The sequence below is a fragment of the Micromys minutus genome, assembly GCF_963924665.1.
Source record: "Micromys minutus genome assembly, chromosome: X".
In the NCBI taxonomy this organism is placed as follows: Eukaryota; Metazoa; Chordata; class Mammalia; order Rodentia; family Muridae; genus Micromys; species Micromys minutus.
Genome location: NC_137970.1, coordinates 78,180,508 through 78,205,270, shown reverse-complemented (window position 1 = coordinate 78,205,270; position 24,763 = coordinate 78,180,508). Strand labels below are relative to the sequence as shown.

Below are 24,763 nucleotides of genomic sequence, written 5' to 3'. Positions count from 1 at the left end.
TAGATGCTCAAGGAAATTTGCTGTGCACTGCCAATGTGAAGAGCCTTGTGGGAGAGTCTGGGGATGGTTAAGAAAAAGATGAGTAATCCAGGGAAAGGCTCATTGTAAAAATAATAAATTAGCCTAAATAGCTCTGAGCCCAACATTGGTAAAACATGACATAAAGGACTACTAAGGCTTAGATCTTGGATATTCTAGCCTCCAGAAGTATGAGAAAACATATTTGTGTTCTTTATAAATTATACAATCCAATATAGCCTTTTATATTAAAACAGCTTCCTAGATTGTAAAAACCCAGGTGGAGTAGAAGAAAGTGTTCTGTAGGGAGTGAATAGGAGAAAGGAGGGGAGGGAAGGTGCAATAGGTAGGGAAAGAAAGGAAGGCAGAGGCAGAGAGTGAGATTTTGATTTAGTTGTTGTACTTAAATTTTTGTGGGGAATGAACTATGAACAAAGAGGTAGACCTAATTACCAGAATATTTTAAGGTTAAGTTCATGATATTGAGTCACCAAGAGGGAAACATTAGTTGGGTCTTGTAATACTGTGTAGTTAGCTATACTTTCTCTCTAATAGCTCTTCAAAGAAAACAAAATACAGCTGTATTAGGAGCTATATAGTTATAGAATATAATATTTTTGTAAATTTTGTCCATGAGAACTGGGTATGTTAGAGGTGAACTTTTACTATACAAAAGCCCTTTAGAGTTCATGAAATGATTCGTCACAAATTTTTTCTCCATAATGATCACTTAGGGGATTTCAAATATTTGACTTACATCTCATTAAGAAGTCATTGTTCCATAAAACAAGCTTATGTTTGCACTCTAGGTGGAATTATCACAGCCAGTGTGGTAAGGCTCTATTTTGATAAAGTCTAATAGCTCTAAATTCAAGGTTAATATTTTAAATATAAACATATATATAATATATTCACATATATTATATATTAACACAAGAGAAGCTTGATAGTGTTTTTAAAAATTATAACCGTTTCACAAATACTTTTGCTCCTCATAGTTCTGAGAGCTTAAAGAACAAATGAAAAAAATATTAACATTGTTCTTTAGCAAAACTCCCTGAAAAATTTTAACTTCTGCCTAGAAGAATGCAAACTGATCTATCATGTGTCAAATATAATTTTATTAAAATAAAAACATGCCAAGAAAAATGAATATTAGTGTTTATAAATTTAAAAGAGATCATCTTAACTCTCAGCTTCACTTGAAAACTTTTAAGCACTCATACCCTGAGTCAAAAATCTTCTAGAACAGAGTGGTAAGTTGTCCTTTAAGTAAAGTATGTTTTGTCTATATTCTGTTTCATATTTTTTCTAATAGTCAGTCCACTTATTTTTCTATATATGCTTGGTCTTTGAGACCTTTGGCTTTTTCATCTTTGAGCCTGAGAGTTAAAATCTTTATAAAGAGAAAAAATGATGTTAAGTAACTGAATGCATACAGTCAAGACAAGATCACAGATAAAAAAATCTTGTTTTATGAATTATTTTTTTCTTTTCTCCCACTGCAGAGGACTACTCATATACGATTTGACTTGTCATGCAACAAACACTTTTGAGTATTTATTATGTTTTATGTACTATGGATACAGCTGTCATTAATGCAAGAAAAATCCCCACACTTATGGAAGGCAAATTCTTTGGCAGGAAGAACACAAAAAAAAATGTCCAGTGTAATAACCAACACTAATTAATCTATACACAGGAAAGAAACGGAAATGTTGAGGACTGGAAAAAGATAGTGAATTACACTTTATATGAGGTGTCCAGGGAATGCCCACTGAGTAGTAGGTCACATAAGAAGAGGCCTGTGTGATTGGAGGCCACCATGGGAACAGAGAGGGGAAAATGTTCCAGGCAGAAGAAATAAACAATGAAGACAGATCTAAGAAAGGCCAATCCTTGTTGAGCATGTGAAAGTTAAAGGAGGCTAGTGACCATGACATTCAATCTAGAGTGTAGTAAAATGTGAAATCAGCAATAGGAAAAGATTGGGCAATAGCAAAAGTTTGGAGTTTCATTCAGTTCAGCTGTACTGAGAGTTCCAACTCATCTGGCAGCAGTGAAGCCGAGGAAGGGCTTATAGCTCTACTAAACTTTGAAAGTTGAACTATGGGGCTTATTTGTGACATGAAAAGAGAAAGCTAGAACTGAAGGATGGCGCTGAAAATTTTGGTCCACAAAACTGGTATGATGATGATGATGAAAATGAACAGAGGATCCTGAATATAGGCAGGTGAAATAAAATATCCTCTTTGGGGCAAGAGAAGCTTGATGTACCTATGGGACTTTGTGTGAGGTGACAATAAATAAATGACTAGCTAAGAGTTGGAGAACTACTGAGAATTCTGAGATTGAAATGAGAAGCTGAAAAAAAGTGAATCACAACATGTATTAGGAAAATGAGAATTAGTGTTACCAGTTAGTAATAATTTTAGTAAAAGTTCCTTGGATGATATGGAAGGCAGTAGACTTTAACGGTGTATCCTCATGTTGAGTTTCAGATTTCTAGAATTTTAAGAACTGCCAGTTGTTGCTTTTACTTTTAAGTAGAATAGATTTATTTGAAAACTCAGATTTTATCTGTTCCCACTGGTTGAATTATCACAAACCTTCCTTCATGGTTTTTTTCCCAAAGAAATTTTCAGATTGAAAAGAGAAAAAAGGAAAGAAATAAAGGGAAAAAGTGTGTCTTTTGTGTAACTTTTATTAAATGTTTATATTTCTTTGCATTGTTACTATCTCAGAGGTTTGGGATGTCTATTTTATTTGTCTAGTTCTCAATACCTCTCATATGTTTGCTACACATGAGTCCTCAATAATAAAAGAGGGTTTTAATCATTTATTCAACTAGGATGTAATCCAAGTGCCTATTAATAGGGAAACACTGTGTAAGTTGCTTAAAGACACCGAAGTGCAGCAGCAAATTCTGCTTTAGAAAATCTCTGAAACAAAAGTACATCCCAAAATGACAGGGACAAAGCAACTTTTGTTGTGAGCTATGGCAAAGCCTATGCTAATGTAGGAAGGTATATAGATGAAAATATTACTCAGTACTCAATATAACAAAATACACTTTTAGGTGGGATATGTTTTATATCTAGTACTTGGTTATTTAAACTGTTAGTTTTACAAGGTAGATATCATTACTTTTTGTATATACGAGGAGACTAGGGTTCAGAAACACTAATCAAGCATGTCAGTTATTTTTCACCAGGTGACTGAACCAGATTACCTGAACCCTGCTACACTGACTTCTATTTCCATATTAGACCCCTTTATGCATAAATATGCCTTTAAGATAGCATCGAGTCCAGTCATGTGAGAAATGCTGCAGCAGATAGAAGCAGTATTCTCAGAAAAATCACGCTTCCTTGCTTCTTCTGGAGATTCTGGTCAGGCTCAAGTTTTGGGGCTGGCAAGAAAATGGAAATTCTATCTTGGCCAGTATGTTCAACTAGTGATTTTGCTGATTTAATCTGTTCTATTGTTCTATAGCCTAGGCAACAAGTGGCCTGATTAAGAACATGTGTTCTGCTACATTTACAAACCTTTCCCAGGTGAACACACAGACTGTTTAGCCTTTTTTTTAGTAGTGGAGACTTCTGCTAAAGCCTTTTCAGATGCTTTTCTGGCACTGTCTAGTTTTAGCTCCTTTATGCGTAAATTTTGTTTCTTTTTTTTCCCCATCACATACAGTTATACACATTCTAGCACAAACTATTAAGAGGAACTTTTCCAGAAATGCCAAAGTACTTAGAATATATGCACCCATTAAAAGGTCTTTTAATACCAAGTCATGTCATAAAATATAACTTAGAGTATTTATGATAACTCACCTTATATGTCATTATTGGTAATTTATGTTACATTTTATTTTGGAATTTAAAAAGTAACTATGTTTTTAATCTGTTAACATAATGTCTAATATTTGAACTAAGCAATGTAACACATAATAAAGTGAAATACAGAGAAAATAGTGAATGTTACTATATCCAACTTTTATTTATCACTTTGAATTACAAACATGGCACATTTTATTTCAAGTGATATAATGCATGACCAGACTTTATTTTATTTATTTATTTCCTTATGCTATTAAAGGTTACATAGCTTTTTAAAAATTTTTCCTAGTATGCTCAGCAAGCAAAATATTGCTCCTTAAAAAAGACAACAATTTTTTATTATTTATATTTCCATTTTTAGATCTTGGACCCTTTTACTCAATTCCTTCATCTTCTTGATTGTATTTTCCTGAATTTCTTTAAGGGATTAATTTGTTTCATCTTAAGGGTTTCTACTTGTTTGCCTGTGTTTTCCCGTATTTCCTCAAGGGATTTCTTTATATCTTCCTTAAAGGCCTCTATTATCTGCATGAGATCGGATTGTTATGTCGTTATCTTGCTTTTCATACATGTTAGGGTGGTCAGGGCTTGCTGTGGTGGAAAAACTTTGGGGTGTTCTTAGCCAAAATGCCCAACATTAAGGAAAGGGAACTTGAAGAGTCTGCCTCCAGTAGATAGACAGGGCCTCAAGTGGAGGGACTGGGTTATTAACCTACAGTCAAAATTCTTGACCCAGAATTTTTCTTGTTTAAAAGAAATGCAGGGAAAATGGAGAAGAGACTGAAGGAAAGGAAGTTCAATGACCAGCCCAACTTGGGATCCATCTCATGGAGACATCAAGGCCTGATACTACCGTGCTAAGATGTGCTTACCGACTGGACAGAGCCTGGCATGGCTGATGTCTTAAAGCCCCTACAAGCACCTGAATGAGACAGAAGCAGATATTTATATCCAACCATAGAGACCCCTATGGTTGAATTAGTGGAAGGATTGAAGAGGCTAAAGGGGAGAATGACATCACAGGAAAACCAGCAGTCTCAACTAACCTAGACCCCAGGGAGCTCCCAGAGACTGAGCCACCAACCAGGAGCATACATGACCTGGACTGTGGTCCGTGGCATATATGTAGCAGAGGATCCCCTGGTCTTCACTCATTAGGAGAAGATACATTTACTCCTCAACAGCCTTGAGGCCCCAAGGAAGGGGCAGACCTAGTGTGTGTGTGTGTGTGGGGGGGATAGAACATTCTCTTGGAGGCAAGGGGGGGATGGAATGAGGAACTGTGGGAGCGGGGGACTGAAGGAGTCATTGACTAGTGACTAGAATGTAAATAAATAAAATAATTTAAATTAAAAAAACTGCACAGACAAAAATGGAGAAAAGATTGATGAAAAAGTGGTCCAGGGACCGGCTCAACTTGGGATCCATATGTAGGGTAGACTCCAAGGACTGATTCTATGGTCTGCTTATAGACAGGAGCCTAGAATAGCTGCCTTCTGAGTGGCCCAACAAGTAGTTGACAGAGACAGATGGAGATATTTACACCCAATATGAACAGATGTTTGGGGATACTTATTGTATAATTAGGGAAAGGCTGGATGAAGCTTATATAGGAAAACCAGCAGTCTGAAGTAACCCAAACCCCTGAGATCTCTCAGACACCGAGCCACCAACCAGGCAGTGTACAAGAGATGGTCTGAAGCTTCTGACACATATACAGCAGAGGACTGCCTGGTCTGGCCTCAGTGGGAGAAGATGCACCTAACTCTTGAGAAACTTGAGGCCCCACGTAGTGAGGAGGCTTGGTGCTTCAGGGGGCAACATCCTCTTGGAGACAGGGTGAGAAGGAATGGGATGAGGACCTGTTGGAGGGGAGATTGAGGGGAAACAGCTGAACTGTTAAAAAAATAAAATAAGAAACTCTTTAAATAATAATAAAAAGGCAATAGTTAAAGGAAGTTTTTATTAAATGACAAAATGTGTCCAGAAAACATATTTAGTAGCTATTGGTAGTTAGTAAAGTCATAATTGTATTTATGAAAAAGAATACCCTTTTTCCGCAGTAAAACACTGGCATGTTTCCTTCCATTTCTGTTCTCCACATGGCAGGTATAATTAGCCAAGTCAGCTTCTACCACTGAGTCAAAGATCAGTGTCAACTCAACTTCTTTTTCTCCGAGATGCTCTTTGAGGAGCCTGAAAGAAAAATAGTAGACTTGGGTGTGTTGGTTTCAAAGAGGCAGAAAGCAGTCGTACAAATTCTATAAGAAGTTAATTAAACCAGCATTCCTGCCTCTGGACTCTATTGGATACAGTACTCTGGTCAGGAGCATGTGAGTATATCGCCTCCAATAAAAATAAAACACAAAAAGTAATGAACAGAAAAGAAACAAGAGTCAGACATGGGGAATTTACTCATCAGAAAAGGAAGCAACAACAAACATGTCACTGGGCTTTGATAAACAGAGGGCATGTGATTTGTGTCAAAATAATGCAAAAATAATTTTAATGTTCTAAATTGAGTTTATAAAATCTAGTATGAGCTTTACACAGTGACACAATGAGAAAATATGTACGAGTATAGATTTTATGGTTAGAAGTTAGGTTTTATAAAGGGGTAAAGAAGGGAACATTAAAAATGATGAGCATAGCGATTGTAGAGATGGCTTAGCAGTTAAGAGCATTGCATGTTCTTTCAGAAGACCCAGGTTCAATTCCCAGCACCCCATGACAGCTCACAACCATCTGTAACTCCAGTTCCAGAGGATCTGACACGTACACAGACATATATGTAGGCCAAATGCACATAAAATAAATAAATAAAATTAACTAACTAAAATGGGTGAGCATAAACTTGGGCATTCTGGTACATGCCTTTTATGCCAGCACTTGGGAAGCTGAGGCAAGTGGATTTTTATGAATTCGAGGCTAACTTTTTCTACTAAATGAGCACTAGGACAGCCAGGGCTACAGAGAGAAACCATGGCTTCAAAACTACCAAACCGAAGCAATAATAAAAACAGAAGCAACCAACAAGATAAACAAGCAAGCAAACAAGGAAGCAAACAAATGGTGAACATGCATAAAATAAACAGAAGGTACTTAGTGAAAATAAACAGAAGGTACTTAGTGACTTCTAATTGAAACTCTCTTGCTTCTTATCTAAGACACTGCATGGCCCTGTCCAAAGTTTGTCTGCATGTCCACCCCATGGCCCTGATATCTTCAAACCCATCTTGTTCTTCTGTTTCTCCTACTCATGGAAGAAACCTTGTTCTTGGTGATATTATCTCCTATCTTGCTGTTTTCATTATGAATCAAATTGCAAGGGGCCTTGGGTGGCCAGACACAGAAGACCTGCACTACTAACACTGGTTCCCATTTCTTCAAAGAGAGTCTTAACAGTATCTTAGTACTTCTTCATTAAAGCCATCTCTGCTTCCTAATGGTTTTGACCAAAAGAGCAAATAAAAATGGGAGAAAATGGCTGCTACGTTCTGGGGTATTGAGTTAAATATGGACATATATTAGTAACCATAAAATACTTTATATGGGAAAGTAAGGGGTGACAAAAGCAATTTTCACCTTCTTTTTGGATATACAATCATGAATACAGAAAAGGCACCTCTGATTGATTAATACAAAGTCAAGCTGGAACTTACAAAGTCATTTTTTCAACTGGTGCTGTATTTTAATTCATTTTTTCTTACAACTTAAAAAAGAGAGATACATGTACAGATTTTTAAAACATTTTGGTAATTCTTTTAGAGGTTTGATAGCATGCATTGAAATCCCACTAGTTACCACAAGCATAAAGTGAATGTAGAACAGAACATAACATAAAACAGTCAGAATTTTCTTGGTGTGTATAGATTAAACATAATGATCTTTGAATACCGAAATTTTCCACAAGGCTATATTCCTAGCTCTTGGATTATTAATGATTTAAGGTCTAGGTGTACCACACTCTGAGAGGGTGCTATACACTTATTTTTAAACTGTAAAACATAAATAATCTGACAATGAAGTTGGAAAAGTAAAATGAGTTTAAATAAGTGATTTGAAAAATAAAACCACTATCACATTTAAAGAAACATTATTAAGTATAAACCTTCCTATATCTGAAGATAGATTTTTTTTTTCAGGTTTTGGCTCCTTCCCAAACATTTTAATTTTGTTTTTATTAGCATTCAATATCGGTTTTGTTTACACTTTTTTCTCCTAGTTCTTCTTTGAAAGATGGGAAAGCTTTAAGTTAAGTTGCAGAAGAGAGCTGCTAGAATCTGGGAGTCCCTTGTACTGATATGAAACCTAATGTAAGTTCTACACATTTTTAAAATTAACCCTGTTTCTGTTCCCCTCCATTATCCAAGACATGATAATGTGTGAATATAATTCAGGAAAGTCTTCTATGACCTTTTACATGTACATAGCTTTAAGATCACATGTTACCATTTGTCTTTATAGTAATTGCTTTATCAACAGCCTGAAGTTAAACTTTCTCATTTACACCCCCCCCCCACAGCATACAGCTAGAAATTCGTGATGTTTACAATTTACATTGACTTCTGTTCTCCTTGTTTTCTCCCTTCCCATGGTAAATCCCACTGTATTCAACTGTGTTAACATCATGTAAAACCACTGTGGAATAAGCTCTAGTAGTTGCAGAAGCCTCAGAGGCGCCACCAATTTCATTTGATTTAAAATATCACATGGAAGGCAGTCACAGTTTCTGCCAGGCACGGGGCAGAAAGCTGATCCTGTTCCATGCCACAGAGCATTTCCCTCCTCATCTCTAATGCAGTTTCCAAAAACAGATCTCCACAGGCTGCAGAAAGAATTTAGAGAGAGGATTGAAAAATGATCCTTCTTCGTTCTATTAATATATATGAGGTGTCTTAATTATCAGCTCTTAAAAATCTAGAGGTGATTTGCTTTTTTGGAATTAAGCAGGAGGTTGGTGTTTATGTCTGCAATTCAGTCTGCAGAGTAGTCAAACTTTCCTACCAAAAAACGATATCTGAAAATCCATCCATGATACTTTTTCAACGCTGCATAATTACCTAGATCTGGGTTAAAGACTTAGTATAAGAGAAATAGAAACATTCTAAGGCTCAAACCTGATGCATTAAATTCTAAAATTTAAAGGAGAAGGCAAAATCTCCACAATTGAAAAATTACAGGATGGATGAGGTCAGGAAATATTCCCGCCCCAATTGTGATGACTTATAGAATTTCAAAGCACACAACTTAAATTAGCTTTAAAAATAGATTTGACACAGTGGCTAGGGCAAAGGGAAAAGATATTGTTTTCTAGGCAGAGATAGTGGTGACTATTTGTAGAATGTGTGAAAACTAGACACTAAAGAGACTGGTTTTATGATTAATGGAGGTTAGAGGTGAGGGCAGCCTAGGATGTACTTTAAATAACCTGAGAAGTACTTCATTCTAATGATAAAATATGGGAATACTAAGACATGTAAAGTTGAACTTATTTTTTAACAATTTATTTTGGGTTGAAATCATCACCAAAAATGTTAAAACATTGGTAAGTTCGGAAATCTATTTCTCCATTGGAATTTTGACCTGTGGAATGTGTTCTAGTGGTTGTTGTTGTTGTTGTTGCTGTGATTAAAAAATGGTTTACCTTAAATCACAGTAGATCACTGAGGGAAGTCAGGGAAGAAGCTCAAGGCAGGAAATCTACAGGCAAGGCTGCTTCCTCTCTGTTGTCTCCATGGCTCATATTCTGCTAATGTTCTTATACATTTTAGGTTATCTGTCTAAGCCTAGATACTCAGAGTGTGCTGAGACCCCCGTATCAGTCAAGACAATCTTTCACAGACTATATGGCCACAGGCCAATCAGATCTGCCTAATCGATTAAGATTTCTTTTCCCTATGTGGCTTTAGGATGCATCAAGTAGACAATAAAATGAAACCAATATGGTGTCCAAAGACTAACACTTTAAGGCAAGCAATATGAAAAGGTAAACATTAGGAAAAAAAGTTGTAAAGATCAATTCAGGTGATGAAAACCACCACCTTCAAAACTTATAGCTAGAATATATTATTAGAAGTTTTAATAGCATGGCTATGGTGATGGCTTGGTCAGTTAGGTGCTTGCTACACAAGCAAAAAGACCCAAGTTCATCTCTCTAGCAAATGGAAAACCAGGTAAACAAAAAGGACAGCAGCATATATCTATAATTCTAGGACTGAGAAATGTGTCCATAAGAGGGTTAGTCCCTGGGGCTTGCAGGACAGGGACTGTGCTGAATTAGTCAACTCTGGACTTAATGAAAAACATTGGGGTGTCTGTTTCCAGCCGGTGGCCCTTGGGTGCAGAACAGGTGGTCAGGCCATCTGACACCAAGAACAGCAGGGATCCAGGGACACAGGCCTGGTGAGAAGGCGTTTCGAGTAGCCTTGGAGCAGAGAGATCTCTGCTGAGCATGCGGAAAGTGTGCCCCCCCCCTGGATGATTCAGAGGAGCAGGTACCCTGTTTTGGGCTCTCTGTTATCAGCTGGCAGCCCTTGCTTACAGAATAGACACTCATGCCATCTGCCACCAAAAACACATGGAGATCCAGGAACACAGGCCAGGTACAAGGGAGAGGTGAGAACCAATCAGTGACAGCAAGAACACCTATAAACAGAGACAACAAGAGAAAAGCAAAAGAACATACCCCAGGGAAACCAAGACAACACGAAAACACTAGAAGCAAGCTCTCTAATCACAGCAAACAGTGGAATGCAAAACACTCCAGAAAAAGAAGACTCAGACCCGAAATCATGCCTCAAGATGATGATAGAGATTCTTAAACAAGAACGGGAGGAAAAGCATAAAGAATTAGAAGCTTTTAAAGAGGAAACAAGAAAACCATTCAAAGAACTCAAAGAACTAGACGAAAACATAACCAAACAGATGAAGGACTGGAAGAAGGAATTTAAAATGGAAATGTACACAATAAAGGAAACACTAAAAGAGACAACACTAGAGGTAGAAAACCTAAAAAAGAAATCAGGAGTCACAGCTGCAAGCATTTCCAACAGATTACAAGAGATAGAAGAGAGACCTAAGACAACCTTGAAAACATAGACAAGAAAGTCAGAGAAGATGCAAAAACCAGAAAGCTCCTAACCCAAAATGTCCAGAAGATCCAGGACACAATGAGAAGACCAAATCTAAGGATAATAGGAGTAAAAGAAGGTGAAGAACATCAACTAAGAGGCACAGTAAATATTTTCAATGAAATCATAGAAAAAAACTTCCCTACCCTTTAAAATGAGATGACTATGAGCATAAAAGAAGCCTACAGACCTCCAAATAGGTTGGACCAGAAAAGAAATTCCTCCCGAAATATAATAGTCAAAACGCCAAATGCCCAAAGCAAAGAAAGAATACTAAAAGCAGTAAGGGAAAAGGGTCATGTAACATATAAAGGCAGAAAAATCAGAATCACACACAATTTCACAATAGAGACCATGAAAGCTAGAAGATCCTGGACAGACATCATGAAGACCCTAAGTGAACACAAGTGTCAGCCTGACCTGCTATACCCAGCAAAACTCTCAATCACCAGAGATGAAGAGACCAAGATATTCCAAGACAAAACTAAATTAACACAATATCTGACCACAAACACAGCACTACAATGAATTGTAGTTGAAAAACCCAATACAATGAGGGACACTACATCATAGTAAAAACAAGAAAACTCCTAAGCAAGAAAACCAAAAGAAGAAAGACACACAGGCACAATTCTAACTCTAAAAGCAAAAATAGCAGGAAACAGTTATGAATCAACTGGAATTAATAGATATCTATAGAAAATATCATCCTAAAACAAAAAATATACCTACTTCTCAGCCCCTCATGGCACCTTCTCAAAATTGAACACATAATTGGTCACAAAACGAGCCTTAATAGATATAAGAAGATTGAAATACTCCCATGCATCCTTTCAGATCACATGGTCTAAGGCTAGTCTTTAATTACAACAAAGACAACAAAAAGCCCATGTGCACACAAAAACTAAACAATGTTCTATTAAAAGATAGCAGGGTCAAAAAAGAAGAAAAGAGAGAACTTAAGGATTTTCTAGAATTCAATGAAAACAAAAACACAACATACCCTAACCTATGGGACGCAATGAAAGCAGTACTGAGAGGAAAACTCATAGCTCTGAGTGCTTGCAAACAGAAACTCAAGAGAGCATATACACTAGCAACTTGACAGCAGAGTTGAAAGCTCTATAACAAAAGGAAGCAGATACACCCAAGAGGATTAGATGGCAAGAAATAATCAAATTTAGGGCAGAAATATACCAAATAGATAAAAAAGAAGCATTCAAAGAATCAACAAAACCAAGAGCTTTTTCTTTGAGAAAATTAATAAGATTGATTAAACCTTAGCCAAACTAACTAGAGGGAAAAGAGAGAGTATCCAAATTAACAAAATCAGGAATGTAAGTGGAGACATAATAACTGAAACTGTGGAAATTCAAGAAATCATCAGATCCTACTATAAAAGTCTATACTCAACAAAGCTGGAAAATCTCAAAGAAATGGATCAATTCCTAGACAGTAACCAGATACTAAAGTTGAACCAGGACCAGGTAAACCATCTAAATAAGCCCATAACACCTAAAAAAATAGAAGCATTCATCAAAAGCCTCCCAACCAACAAAAGCCCAGGTCCAGATGTGTTCAGTGCAGAATTTTATCAGACATTTATTGATGACCTATTACCAATACTCTCCAAATTATTTCACAAAAGAGAATCAGATGGAGCACTACCTAACTCTTTTCTTGAGGCTACAATAATGCTTGTTCCTAAACCACACATAGACCCTACAAGGAAAGAGAACTTCAGACAAATCTCACTTATGAACATTGATGCAAAAATACTCAACAAAATCTTTGCACACCGAATCCAAGAACACATCCAAATGATCATTCACAATGATCAAGTAGACTTCATCCCTGGGATGCAGGGATGGTTTAATATACAGAAATCCATCAACGTAATCCACAATATAAACCAACTCAAAGAAAAAAACCACATGGTCATCTCATTAGATGTTTAGAAAACATTTGACAAAAGTCAACAAAACTTCATGTTAAAAGTCTTAGAAAGAACTGGAATCCAAGGCCCATACCTAAACATAATAAAAACAATATACAGCAAACCAATAGCGAACATCAAACTTAATGGTGGGAAAATTGAAGCAATCCCACTAAAATCAGGGACTTGACAAGGTGCCCACTCTCCCCCTACCTATACAACATAGCACTGGAAATCCTGGCCGGATCAGTCAGACGGCGAAAGAAATCAAAGGGATACAAATTGGAAAGGAAGAAGTAAAAAAAAATCACAATTTGCAGATGACATGATAGTGTACTTAAGGGACCCCACAAATTCCACCAAAGAACTCCTACAGTTGTTAAACAAGTTCAGCAAAGAGGCTGGATATAAAATTAACTCAAAAAAAATCAGTAGCCTTCCTATACTCAAAGGACAAATATGTGGAGAAAGAAATGAGGGAAAAGATACCCTTCACAATACTCACAAAAATATGAAATACCTTGGTGTGACTCTAACTAAGCAAGTGAAGTAACTGTATGACAAAAACTTCAATCCTCTAAAGAAAGAAATTGAGGAAGATCTCAAAAAATGGAAAGATCTCCCATGCTCATTGATTGGAAGGATCAACATTTTAAAAATGGCCATCCTACCATAAGCAATCTACAGATTCAATGCAATCCCCGTCAAAATTCCAACCCAGTTCTTCATAGAGTTGGAAAGAGCAATGTGCAATTTCATCTGGAATAACAAAAGGCCTAGTATTGTGAAATCTATCCTCAACAACTAGAAAACATCTGTGAGAATCACTATCCTTGACCTCAAGCTATATTATAAGGCAATTGTGTTAAAAACTGCATGGCACTGGTACACATATAGACACGAGGATCAATGGAATAGAGTAGAAGATCCAGAAATGAGCCCTCACATATATGCTCACCTGATTTTTCACAAAGGAGCTGTAAACATTCAATGGATAAAGGACAGCCTATTTAACAAATGGTGTTGGTCCAACTGGCACTCAGCACGCAGAAGAATGAAAATAGACTCTTTCTTATATCCTTGTACAAAGCTCAAGTGCAAGTGGATCACAGATCTCCACATTAAACCAGGTACACTGAAACTATTAGATGAGAAAGTAGGAAAAACATTAGAACATATAGGCACAGGAGAAAATTTCCTGAACAAAACACCAATGGCTCATGCTCTAAGGTCAAAATTACAAATGGGACTTAATGAGATTGTAAAGTTTCTGTAAGGCGAAGGACACTGTCAAGGAAACAACACATCAACCAACAGAGTAGGAAACGTTCTTTACCAACCCCACATCAGATAGAGGCCTAATATCCAAGGTATACAAAGAACTCAAGAAGCTACACACCAGAGAACCAAACAACCATATTAATAATTGGTGTACAGAGTTAAAAAAAAAAAGTTCTCAATTGAGGAATATGAAATGGCTGAGAAGCATCTAAGTAAGTGTTCAACATCATTAGCTATCAGGGAAATGCAAATCAAAACAACACTGAGATTCCACCTCACATCAGTCAGATTGGCCAAGATCAAAATTTCAGATGTCAACATATGCTGGCGAGGATGTGGAGAAAGAGGAACACTTCTCCTCTGTTGGTGGGATTGTAAACTGGTACAAGCACTCTGGAAATCAGTCTGGCAATTCCTCAGAAAATTAGACATAATACTACCTATATACCCAGTTATTGCACTTCTGGGCATATACCCCAGAGAAGCTCCAACATGCAACAAAGACACATGCACCACAATGGTCATAGCAGCTCTATTTATAATAGCCAGAACCTGGAAAGAACCCAGATATCCTTCAGTAGATGAATGGATACAAAAATTGTGGTACATTTACCCTATGGAGTACTTCTCAGCTATCAGAAACAATGATTTTATGATATTTTTAAGAAAATGGATGCATCTAGAGAATATCATCCTGAGTGAGATAACCTAGTCACAAAAGAACAGACATAATATGCAGTCACTGAATACTAACCCTAGAAATCTCTGAACACCCCAGAAAGAATTCAGAGACTATATGAAGTTCAAGAAAAAACAAAAAAGAAAGGAATAAACCATTATACTTAATCCTTACACACCAAGAAAACTTTGACTAATTCCCAGTTGCATTGTCTTTTACAGATAGTTTATGCTCATTGTAACTAGTAAGATCTTATTGCATACTATCAAGCCTTTAAAAAAAAAAAAACAACGTACTGACAAAGATATATTTGTATACTTTCATGCAAAAATGCTTAAAATTTGTACATTTATCTATGTTTTTTAAAATAAAGTTGTTCAAAATAAAAAAGAAAAAGTGTCTCAAAAAAACTTGTCTGATCACTCTGCTTTCAGCATATTGAGAAATAATTTTGAACTGGCTAGGTATCTGTTCCTGTATTGACTCACTTTCTTACTGTTGTACAGTATATTGCTATGCATGGTTCGGTGAGAAAAGAGCCATCAGCGATTTTACCTCTCATTGGTCTCTGTATACTATAATACTTACATAAAAAGCAATATATACCCATTATGCAGTGATGTTATAAATGTTTAGAGGAGTAACCAAACCATTTATTGATTATATTTAAGGCCCACCCCCATATGATCATAACACATGATTAACAAAGCCATAGACCATAAAAAAGTACTGTTGTTTTATCTAAACTTACATTACCGAACTCCATTATAAATATGTGAAATCAATAGATTTCTATAGCTTTAAACTGGTAAAGGAAGCTTCTTTTTGCAAAGGGCACTGGTTAATAAAGAGAATAAGCCATCTTGTATGCTCAGCCATAAATAGAACATTTATGATAGCTCCAAAAGTCTCAGAGAACATCATAGAAGAGGTTTATGATAGAAAGAAGTAAAGGCTAGAGGACAGGGAAGAGAGATGTAAAATTCTCTTCAGACATGACATGGCTGTTGCACACATGGAATTAGAGCAGCCGTGATTATCAGTGCATGACCTACAGAAGATCAAAATAGATAAATGTCACCCTGGGATGGGGGGGTATCCCAATTCCCCATCCTATGCCAAGGAGCAAATGGCAGATGATGGCTGCAGAGAGAATGTGAGCTGCTTTGCTTTAATGGAAGTGGTCACTGATAGGTTGCCCATGACACAGTGGATTACTCCATGTACCTGAGCATATAGGTAGCAGTAATCAGATTCAGTGGGTTATAAAAAGAAAGACATGAATTTGGTACAGTGATGGTAGATATGTTGAGAGGAATGGGGGAATATAGAGGAAGACTATGGGGTGAATATGGCCAAGATACATTATATACACAGACATGTGCATGTACTCATACATATACTTCATCTGCAAAGACAAAAATAATGTTACTAGAAATAATTCAGAAACTGTGCCACACACAAATAGACAAATACACACACACACACACACACACACACACACACACACAGTGCGAGAGACCAAGAGTGAGAGAAAATGAGAAACATAGAGAGTTAAACAAATGAAAAATTACCAACTCTTCTTAGATATTTTAGATAATTGTACTCTTTTCCCCTAATATTAATGATTTTAGCATGCACAGATCAGAAGCCTAGGACCTCGAGGCAATACTACTAAGAACACTTAAGGAGCAAATAATGCACTGTACAAATGCATTGAAACTCCTATCAATATAATCTTTATAGTTTATATGCCAGCTAAAAATAATTGAAATTCTAAATTGCGTTTATGCATTTAAGCACACTACTCTGAGCCTAAGAGTTGAAGTTTTATACATACAACCAGTCATAGCCACACTTTTTAATCTTGGCTTTCAGAGGAAGGACTAGTTTTCAAGGTAAAGTTCAGGCATCTATTCTTCAAGCTTCTGGTAACTAGAAAGGGGAATACTCATTTAAAAAATTAGCTCAGAGTACTCTGTCCTTCTTCTTTATTTGAAGTCTATCCTCAAAGAAAACTAGTTTCTCATATTCACAAAAAGATGGATTAACCAAAGCATAACAACTACCTGGCATCAAAGAACCAATCAGTTCTGGTTTTCTTGTTTCATCCAAATAAAGATGACAATGAGAAACACTTAGGAAGGGAAATGTCTGTGGGTACAGGCTGATTTAAAATCTGTGACACATCATATAATTTTGGAATGGTTACCATCATATTAGACCAGAAAACAGTAATTAGAAATATTCTAAGATACTAGAAGTTTCTGTGAATGATTAAATTGTTATTTATATGTATAAATATACAAAATATAATGACATATTAAAAGAAAGGATAAACTGGAACAATGTGAAATAATCCATTAAAACAAGAGAAATCAGAAAGGTTGGAAGACAGAAAAAACAAAGGACAAGATAATTAAATAAAATTTCTTTCAAAGACAAACTTTGTCATAACTCATATAAGCAGGCAGAGATACTTGAATAGGTCAACATCTGCTAAAGAAATGGAATCAATAATAACCATTCAAAGCAGAAGCCACTAAGATCAAATGGTGTCACCATGTTTCATATACAAAGAAGAAATTACACTAACATTATGAGGCTTTTCAGAAAATACAAACAGGTGTATATATTAATATATTCTTCAAAATCATTCGTACCCTAATTCTAAAGACCTTACAAGAAATAAAAAAATGCACATTAGCATATTTCTTTTTTGAGTAGATATAAAGACTTCATTAAATTATTGAACATGTTAGCATTTAAAGTATACGTTTGTAAACATAAAAGTTACACAGAACTTTCTGGTCATTGGACTGAACACTGACCCTGGCAGTAAAGCAAATGAAACTAGACTTGAAACTCTAAGGTCCTAGAAAATATTGGTTGTCCTAGCCAGGAAGGAAATGTCTATAATTTTTGCACATGGAGGCTAAGGCAGGAAAATCAGGAGTTCAAGGCCAGCTTCAGCTACATAGAGAGTTCAAAGACAGCCCAATCTATCTAAAAACCTGTCTTAAAGATTGAGCTGACTCTACAGAGCTAGCTTAGACAGATTGAGGTGTTTGTGGCTCCTCTTGTAATTCTGGTTTCGCCTGCTTCTTATAGTTATACCAAAATGTTACAAACTATCAATTTTTATATTGTTGATTAATCAGAATTTGCTTTATATTATAATAGTTGAGACAGGCAAAAAGATTGGATGCTACAGGCCAGCCTCAACTACATACGAGATTCCTAAGTACCAACCCAAACAAATACTCAAAACATCTCAGTTTTATAGTACAGCCAAGAGTGTTGAACCTAAGTTCAACCATAGAAAATAATTTTAAAAATAAGGAAATATATGAATAATTTCAGTCATAATCTTATATGAGATGTACAAGTTCTCTAAAAATAGTAAAATGATTAAATGAATGACTGAAATAGTCCTGAAAAAGTTGAGGCATGCTTACATATGGCATTATTTGGCCTTATATTTTTATCATTATTACTTATCACAGTGCCAGTGACGTCATGAGAACCTGGTTAAAATACAGTGACTAAGTGAAATATTATTTCTTTTGTTTTTTAAGGTATGAAACTATGGAATGACATAGAAAATCTCAGAATGCACAAAAGTAATTAAAAGAAGCCAATCTGAAAAAGCTGTGTGCCTCATGATGTGCAAACAAGCTAAACAAAAGATTGAAAAGAAAAACTATCTAATGTTTGATTCCAACTGTGCAATGTTTTAGAAAAGGCATTTATTCACAGTGCAAAATTGCACTCATGATTTGGAAGAAGAGAGATAAATGTGTGGAGCAGAGACGCTTCAGAGGCTAATGACAGTATTTTGCACAGTGCTATACTGGCAGATAACACACCCCCTTTATATTTTTTGAAATATATGTAGTGAAAAGTACCAGGAATACATACTGTTGTATACTGCAGACTTTATATGATAAGGATATGTCAAAGTTAACAGTATACAAATATGGGGATAATTACTGGATGGGAGTAAAAGAGAACTTTATTTTAATTTTCTCTAAATTAAGGAAGGCCTGAAACCTAAAGTCTGAATGTATGTGAATGAATGTGTATAAATTCTAGTAAGACACTATATGAGTTTTATTTGCTATAGTGACATTAAACATTAAAATTTTATATACCTATAATTGTGATGAGCAATACTGTTTTAAACTATTTTTCACTATGTCTCAATGAATTCCCATAAGAGTATTTAACTATTGAAATTAAGGGAAAGGAAAAAAATTAAAAAAATAAAAACTGACCTGTCCTTATCTATGGGTTCTACACCCACTTATTAAGCCAAAGATTTAAAATATTTGGAAATAATAATTCCAGGATTAAACATGTAAGTTTTTTCTTGTGATCACTCTATGATTAATGCAGTATTTTATATAGCATTTATATTGTACTGGGTATTATAGTTAGAGTGAATTTAGGAATAAGGAAATAATGATTTCTGTGTGATCTCCCTCATATGTAGAAATTTATATGTATGAATCATTTGCCTGCCTCTATGCATCTATGTCATATGTGAGCAATGTTTGTGGAGGCCAGAACTGGGAGTGAGAGTCATTTGAACTGGAGTTACACATGGTTGTGAGCCTCCATGTGGGTGCTAGGAGCTGAACCTCAGTCTTCTTGAAGAAGAGCAAGTGCTGCTCATAACTACTGAACTATCTTTTCAGGTTCTGTTTAGTAAATTTTGTAGTTGATTTCATAGAGATTGAGAGGAAAATAATGACTGTCAGATTTAGGGGAAGCTCAGGACATGTTGACCAAGCAGTACTAAGTTACATACTTAATTGTGATAGGATTAAGTCGTTCCAGTGTGTTACTATAGAATAAGGTGTTTATACACAACAACAAGGATATACTTCAAAGTGTAGAAGAATGGATGTTGAAATTTTTTGTCATTAAGAAATGATAAATATTTAAGGGGATAGGTTTATTAAAGTGATTTATATAGTACATAATTTATTCCTGTATTGAATCCTTATATCTATACTAACAACATCTATAAAATTCATTATATTTATCTTAAATTCAAAATATATGCAAAACATGTAGGATATATGTATATAACATATAACTATGCCATTTTATCTAAGATAGCCTAATATCTGTAACATTTTGGTGTCTTTCACAGGTCTTGGAGACAATAGCACATCTAAACTGTATGAAGGCTGTGTTTTATTGGGGTAAATTCCAAACTACTTTTATGTTTCTTCCCGTAGCAGTAGTGCTTTTAGTCATTTCCTGAAATGCTGCATTTCTGCCAGCGCATCCCTAGTCTGTTTCCTTCATTGCATGCCCATATCACGAACTCCATTACCCCACTAGTGATATCATGCCCAGAGAGTATAAAGACTCGGGGCCAGTAGAATAGCTTAGTAGGTAAAAGCACTTGACACTAAAACTGATGACTTGAGCTCCATCCCTTTAACCCATATAAAAATCCTGATGTAGTGGTACACATCTCTAATCTTTGCCCTGTCCAATGAGATGGGAAGCAGAGACGGAGAAATCATTTAGAAGCTTACAGGCTCACTAGTCTGGAATATGCAGCATGACAAAAACAAGCAAGACCCTACATCAACAAGATGAAAGGAGATATTTTCCTCCTAAAATTGTCTTTGGACCTACATGCTCGGGACATGTCATACTCCTGCGCACAAATAATTAGCTATGCCCTTGTGGTTGAATAGGAACAGCAGCTCAATGGTACTGCCCAGAATGAGAAATCATCCCATTTATCACCAGTCTGGCAAAAGATCAATGTTCAGAGTTTGAAGTAAGTTCTACTAAAGATGTGCCTGATTTTTAGTTTTGTTGTTGTTATTTTGAAATCATTGTCCAAAGCATTCTAACCTTGGGATTCTATATTTTAAAAGGAAGCAATGAAGTGGGACTGGCAACTGTTCTAGTCTTGTAGATGTCTGCTCTCTGTTCACCTAAAGATCAAAACCTAATAGAAGCACTCTGGAAGGGAATGGCAACGTGGCATTTAGATAAAGAACATAGATCCAATGAAATATTAGCGACATATTGGTTAATTGAATTGGACAGGGCTGGGGATTAAGGGTAACTGAATTTTCTGTACACCTGGGATTTAAATAGAAAACTGTGTTGGTTTCTTAATTGAAGTAAATAGTCCTATAATGTCTAAATTCAATTTCCATTCACAGTAAAGACTCCCTTCAACCAAATTGAGTCCTCCTTTGATGTCTTAGTATCATGCAGAGTGTCTGGGTTATTATTCTGAATTATTAGCAATCATTGTCCAGAGATGAGAACTGAGGATATGAAAGATAGAATGTATGCTTAAAAAACCTAATTGAATAAATCTCTCTTTTGATGTGATGTGTTCCCTTTTCCCCCCCATTAAAACCTTGTTAGTAGAACACTAGCGTCAAGTCTATAGTCTGACAAGACCTGATTTATTGACTCAATACATTGAGGAGATGCAGTTCAGCAGCTGTCAACTGATCTTTGATTAAAAAAATAAGTATAACATTAAGATTTTAAACCTTGGAGGGAAGAATTGGTAATTTCTGGGATAGTTTCTGGAGCAGGATCAGAGAAGGGGGAATTAACTTAGGCTTGTATTTTGTCAGGGGGTGAGGGTGGCTAAACTATTGGGTATCCTTAGTAGTAAATGTTGATAACAAAGCAGATCTGGGCATCATTGCTAGGGAAGCAGTAATCACTCAAGGGAGGACGGGTCCTTATGGCATTTTACAACTGCTACATGACCCTGGGAGAACCAGTGTTTTCTGTTAACTTTGCAGCTGGCTTTATCTGTCTGTCCTCCCACCCTGATTAATGGCAGGACTGCTTATTCTCACTCCATACTGACTTTCACTCTTTCAGTCCCGGGAAAGTTTGCTCTCTCTGCAGCCCATATGTGGAGGGCTCCAAACTCTTCTGGACAACAGCACATTCTTGAGTGATACGTTTTTTATGAAGTCAATCTAGCTGAACTGTACTTGTAAAAAGCTGAAGGGAAAATCTTACGTTACTCTAAACCTTTGTTTTTTGATTTTTGTTTTTGGTTTTGTTTTTTGTTTTTTGTTTTTTGTTTTTTTTTTTTTTTTTTTTTTTTTTTTTTTTTTTTTGCTAAATAAGGATAATGCTGTTTAGCTTAGCTGATGACTGTGGGAAACCAAATGTGATTTTTGATGTCAAAATAGTTTTGTAATATTCTGAACTTTATAAAATGGTAATTAGCAGTATTGCTGTTATTAATATTCATATGTTCTAGTCCAGCAAAACCTGCAATACAGGACTAAATAGAGTTGAGGCTGGGACATCTAAAGTACACTCAAAAAATGAAGAGAAATTAACCAATATGTCTTAAAGCGACTTTAAATATTTTATGTACGTATCACAGATAAAACTCAATGTGGAAATGTGAATAGGGAATACCATTCCACCTCCAAATATGATATTTAAGAGAAATGGCAGTTTTCAGATTAATGACAATTAAGGCTGCCCTGGGCTAAAAGCATGCTGCCTGTAAAAGCATTATTTTCCTAATGAAGCTTTTGTATAATTTATAAAATGTACGTTCACATATAGTGGCATTATGATTTTAGATTTATTTAAATCAAACGAAACTGATTGATTCATGTTCCTTCCACTGGTAGCTGGGCCGAGAGTGAGTGAAGTAGAGAGACTACTTTTGAAGTCTAACTCTGGGAAGATCAAGCATATGAGGAGTGTTTAAAGGCACTGAAAAAAATGTGTGTGAAGTTCCCAGAACAGTCTGTCATTTTGCTCTGGGAATCTAATTAGTTCCTCTACATAGGCATCAGTGACATAAAGACATTTAGGGAAATGATGGATACATATATGACCCTGTCCCCCTAAGGTGACAACTACTTGCAACATAGCCAGCATAATCTATGCATGTATATACTCTTACAACAGTATATTTTTTCAGAATGCATTCCTTTCATTTAGTGACACATAATTCTTTTATGGGAAAAATACACGTCAAAATTATTTTGTCAGAAAGGTTTATTTTTAAAACTTGCATATACTTTGTTTTTTTTTTTTTTTTTTTTTTTTTTTTTTTTTTTTTTTTTTTTTTTAATATGGGGAAATGCATGCGCCAGAGCATTTTGGAGGTCAGAGGACATGTTGTCAAAGTCAGTATTCTCTTTTCATCATATGGACCTGCATCATCAGATTTGGCAGTAAGTACCATCTCAGTGGTCCAGAACTGTGTATTTATAATAGGTCATTTGGTAGCTTCTCAGTAGTCACTTTAAGAATAAAATACTTAATTTATACTTATTTTCTCTTTTGTTAGAGTATCATATTCATTCATCTTCAGAGAACACGTTAACTTCCAGACATGACAGGAAAGCCAGAAGGAACTAAAAGCAAGAGGGAAGAAATCAATACTCAAAGTAAATGAAGTCTATATTCAGTTTTTAACCTTTCAGGAACTGAGTGGAAATGAAATTATTTGTGTTTTAACAAGTGTTTCTGATAAACCTAAAGATAGATTGACTATGTGTTTGGAGGCCAACAATTATAAACTATTTGATAACTGTTTTATAGTATTGCCAAAGGAGAAAATATTTGTAATTGATAGAGCAATTTGTTGAGTGAGATTTATAATAGAAAATCATTCTCTATGGGAGCAAAGCCATTGTGAAAGTCATCCAGGATATTTAACTAATTAGATGCCACTTGAAAATCTGAAGGAACTATTAAAGTCTCTTCCTTTTTTGTTTAATAAGATTAGGCCAACGTTACCTGGTACTTTTTACTACTAATGTGGAATATATACTTCACTAGCAAATTCTAATATATATTTTGAATTTTCTAGAGTCTTATATATCAACTTAAAAAAATTCATGTATACACACACAACTGAAGGGGACTTTCTAAGATGCTGACCCTCAAAGGGTAGTCCTTCCTGTGAACTCTTTATTTCCACTTTGTCAAACACGTTTTCATTCAGCTGTAGCAGGGTCATAGAAATTTTAAAGCTTCTCACAGTATGAGCCCCAACTGATTCTTCTCCTAATGATTATTTGAATTATCTAAAAAGACACAGTGAATTTTGTAGGAGATGTCTTAGAATCATTTCATATCATAGAAAATCTAATGAAACCTACAGGGCACACATGATGATCTCACCACGTCTACAAATTAGACCTCACATAGCCAGTAGAAGAGTTTTGGTATAATTTCTTGGGACAGGCTGGCAAGTGAGATTAGATACTTTATTATGAATTCAGATTTTCTTGTGGATCAGTTTTTTTTTTTTTTTTTCATAGCTACCCTAGAGACAAGGAAGGGCTACACCTATCCTTTCTTAAAGTGAAATTATAGGGAACATGGCCACAAGTGCAAATCAGGATGTGCTATGGAACCTCCGAAATGAAAGTGACCCAGATAACAAACAAAAAGAATCCTGAAACCTTTGTCAAGATTTGCACTCAAATACTTGACCAGCCACTGGAAAATTACTTGTATTCAGGAGGTTGTACCTTCTAAAGATCAAGGGACATCATATCACTGACCACCCTGTGCCAGTAAATGTCAGAATATTTTCTCCAAACACTATATTTTATTTTATTTGCTTTTAAGATATTTTAACGGAAATAGAACTACATTACTTTCATCCTTCCTTTCTTCCTTCTAGTCCCATCCTCCAGTTTTCTTTGCCACCCTAAATCTTAAGCCTTCCACTCCTTTGGGAAAGATGTTACAAGTTGCAATACATACTCATAGGCCAAACCTGCCTCCAGGCACAGGAAATGAGAGTCTAGGCATAAGGGCTTGTTCTTCATTTGTCAATTGTCCAATGACTACTTACTTACATCACGTTTTGTTTACTTTA

The 24,763-nt window shown here is 35.7% G+C and overlaps 1 protein-coding gene across 1 annotated transcript in view; it reads right to left on the bottom strand.

Annotated features, from left to right (window-relative positions):
* IL1RAPL2 (interleukin 1 receptor accessory protein like 2) overlaps positions 1–24,763 on the bottom strand; it is a gene marked incomplete at both ends in the record, with an annotated part of 1,190,107 nt that overhangs the window by 27,548 nt on the left and 1,137,796 nt on the right. The window contains one exon of the mRNA XM_080910286.1: positions 5,911–6,056. Coding sequence (XP_080766412.1) covers positions 5,911–6,056 — 146 coding nt within the window. The remainder of the gene's footprint in view (positions 1–5,910; positions 6,057–24,763) is intronic.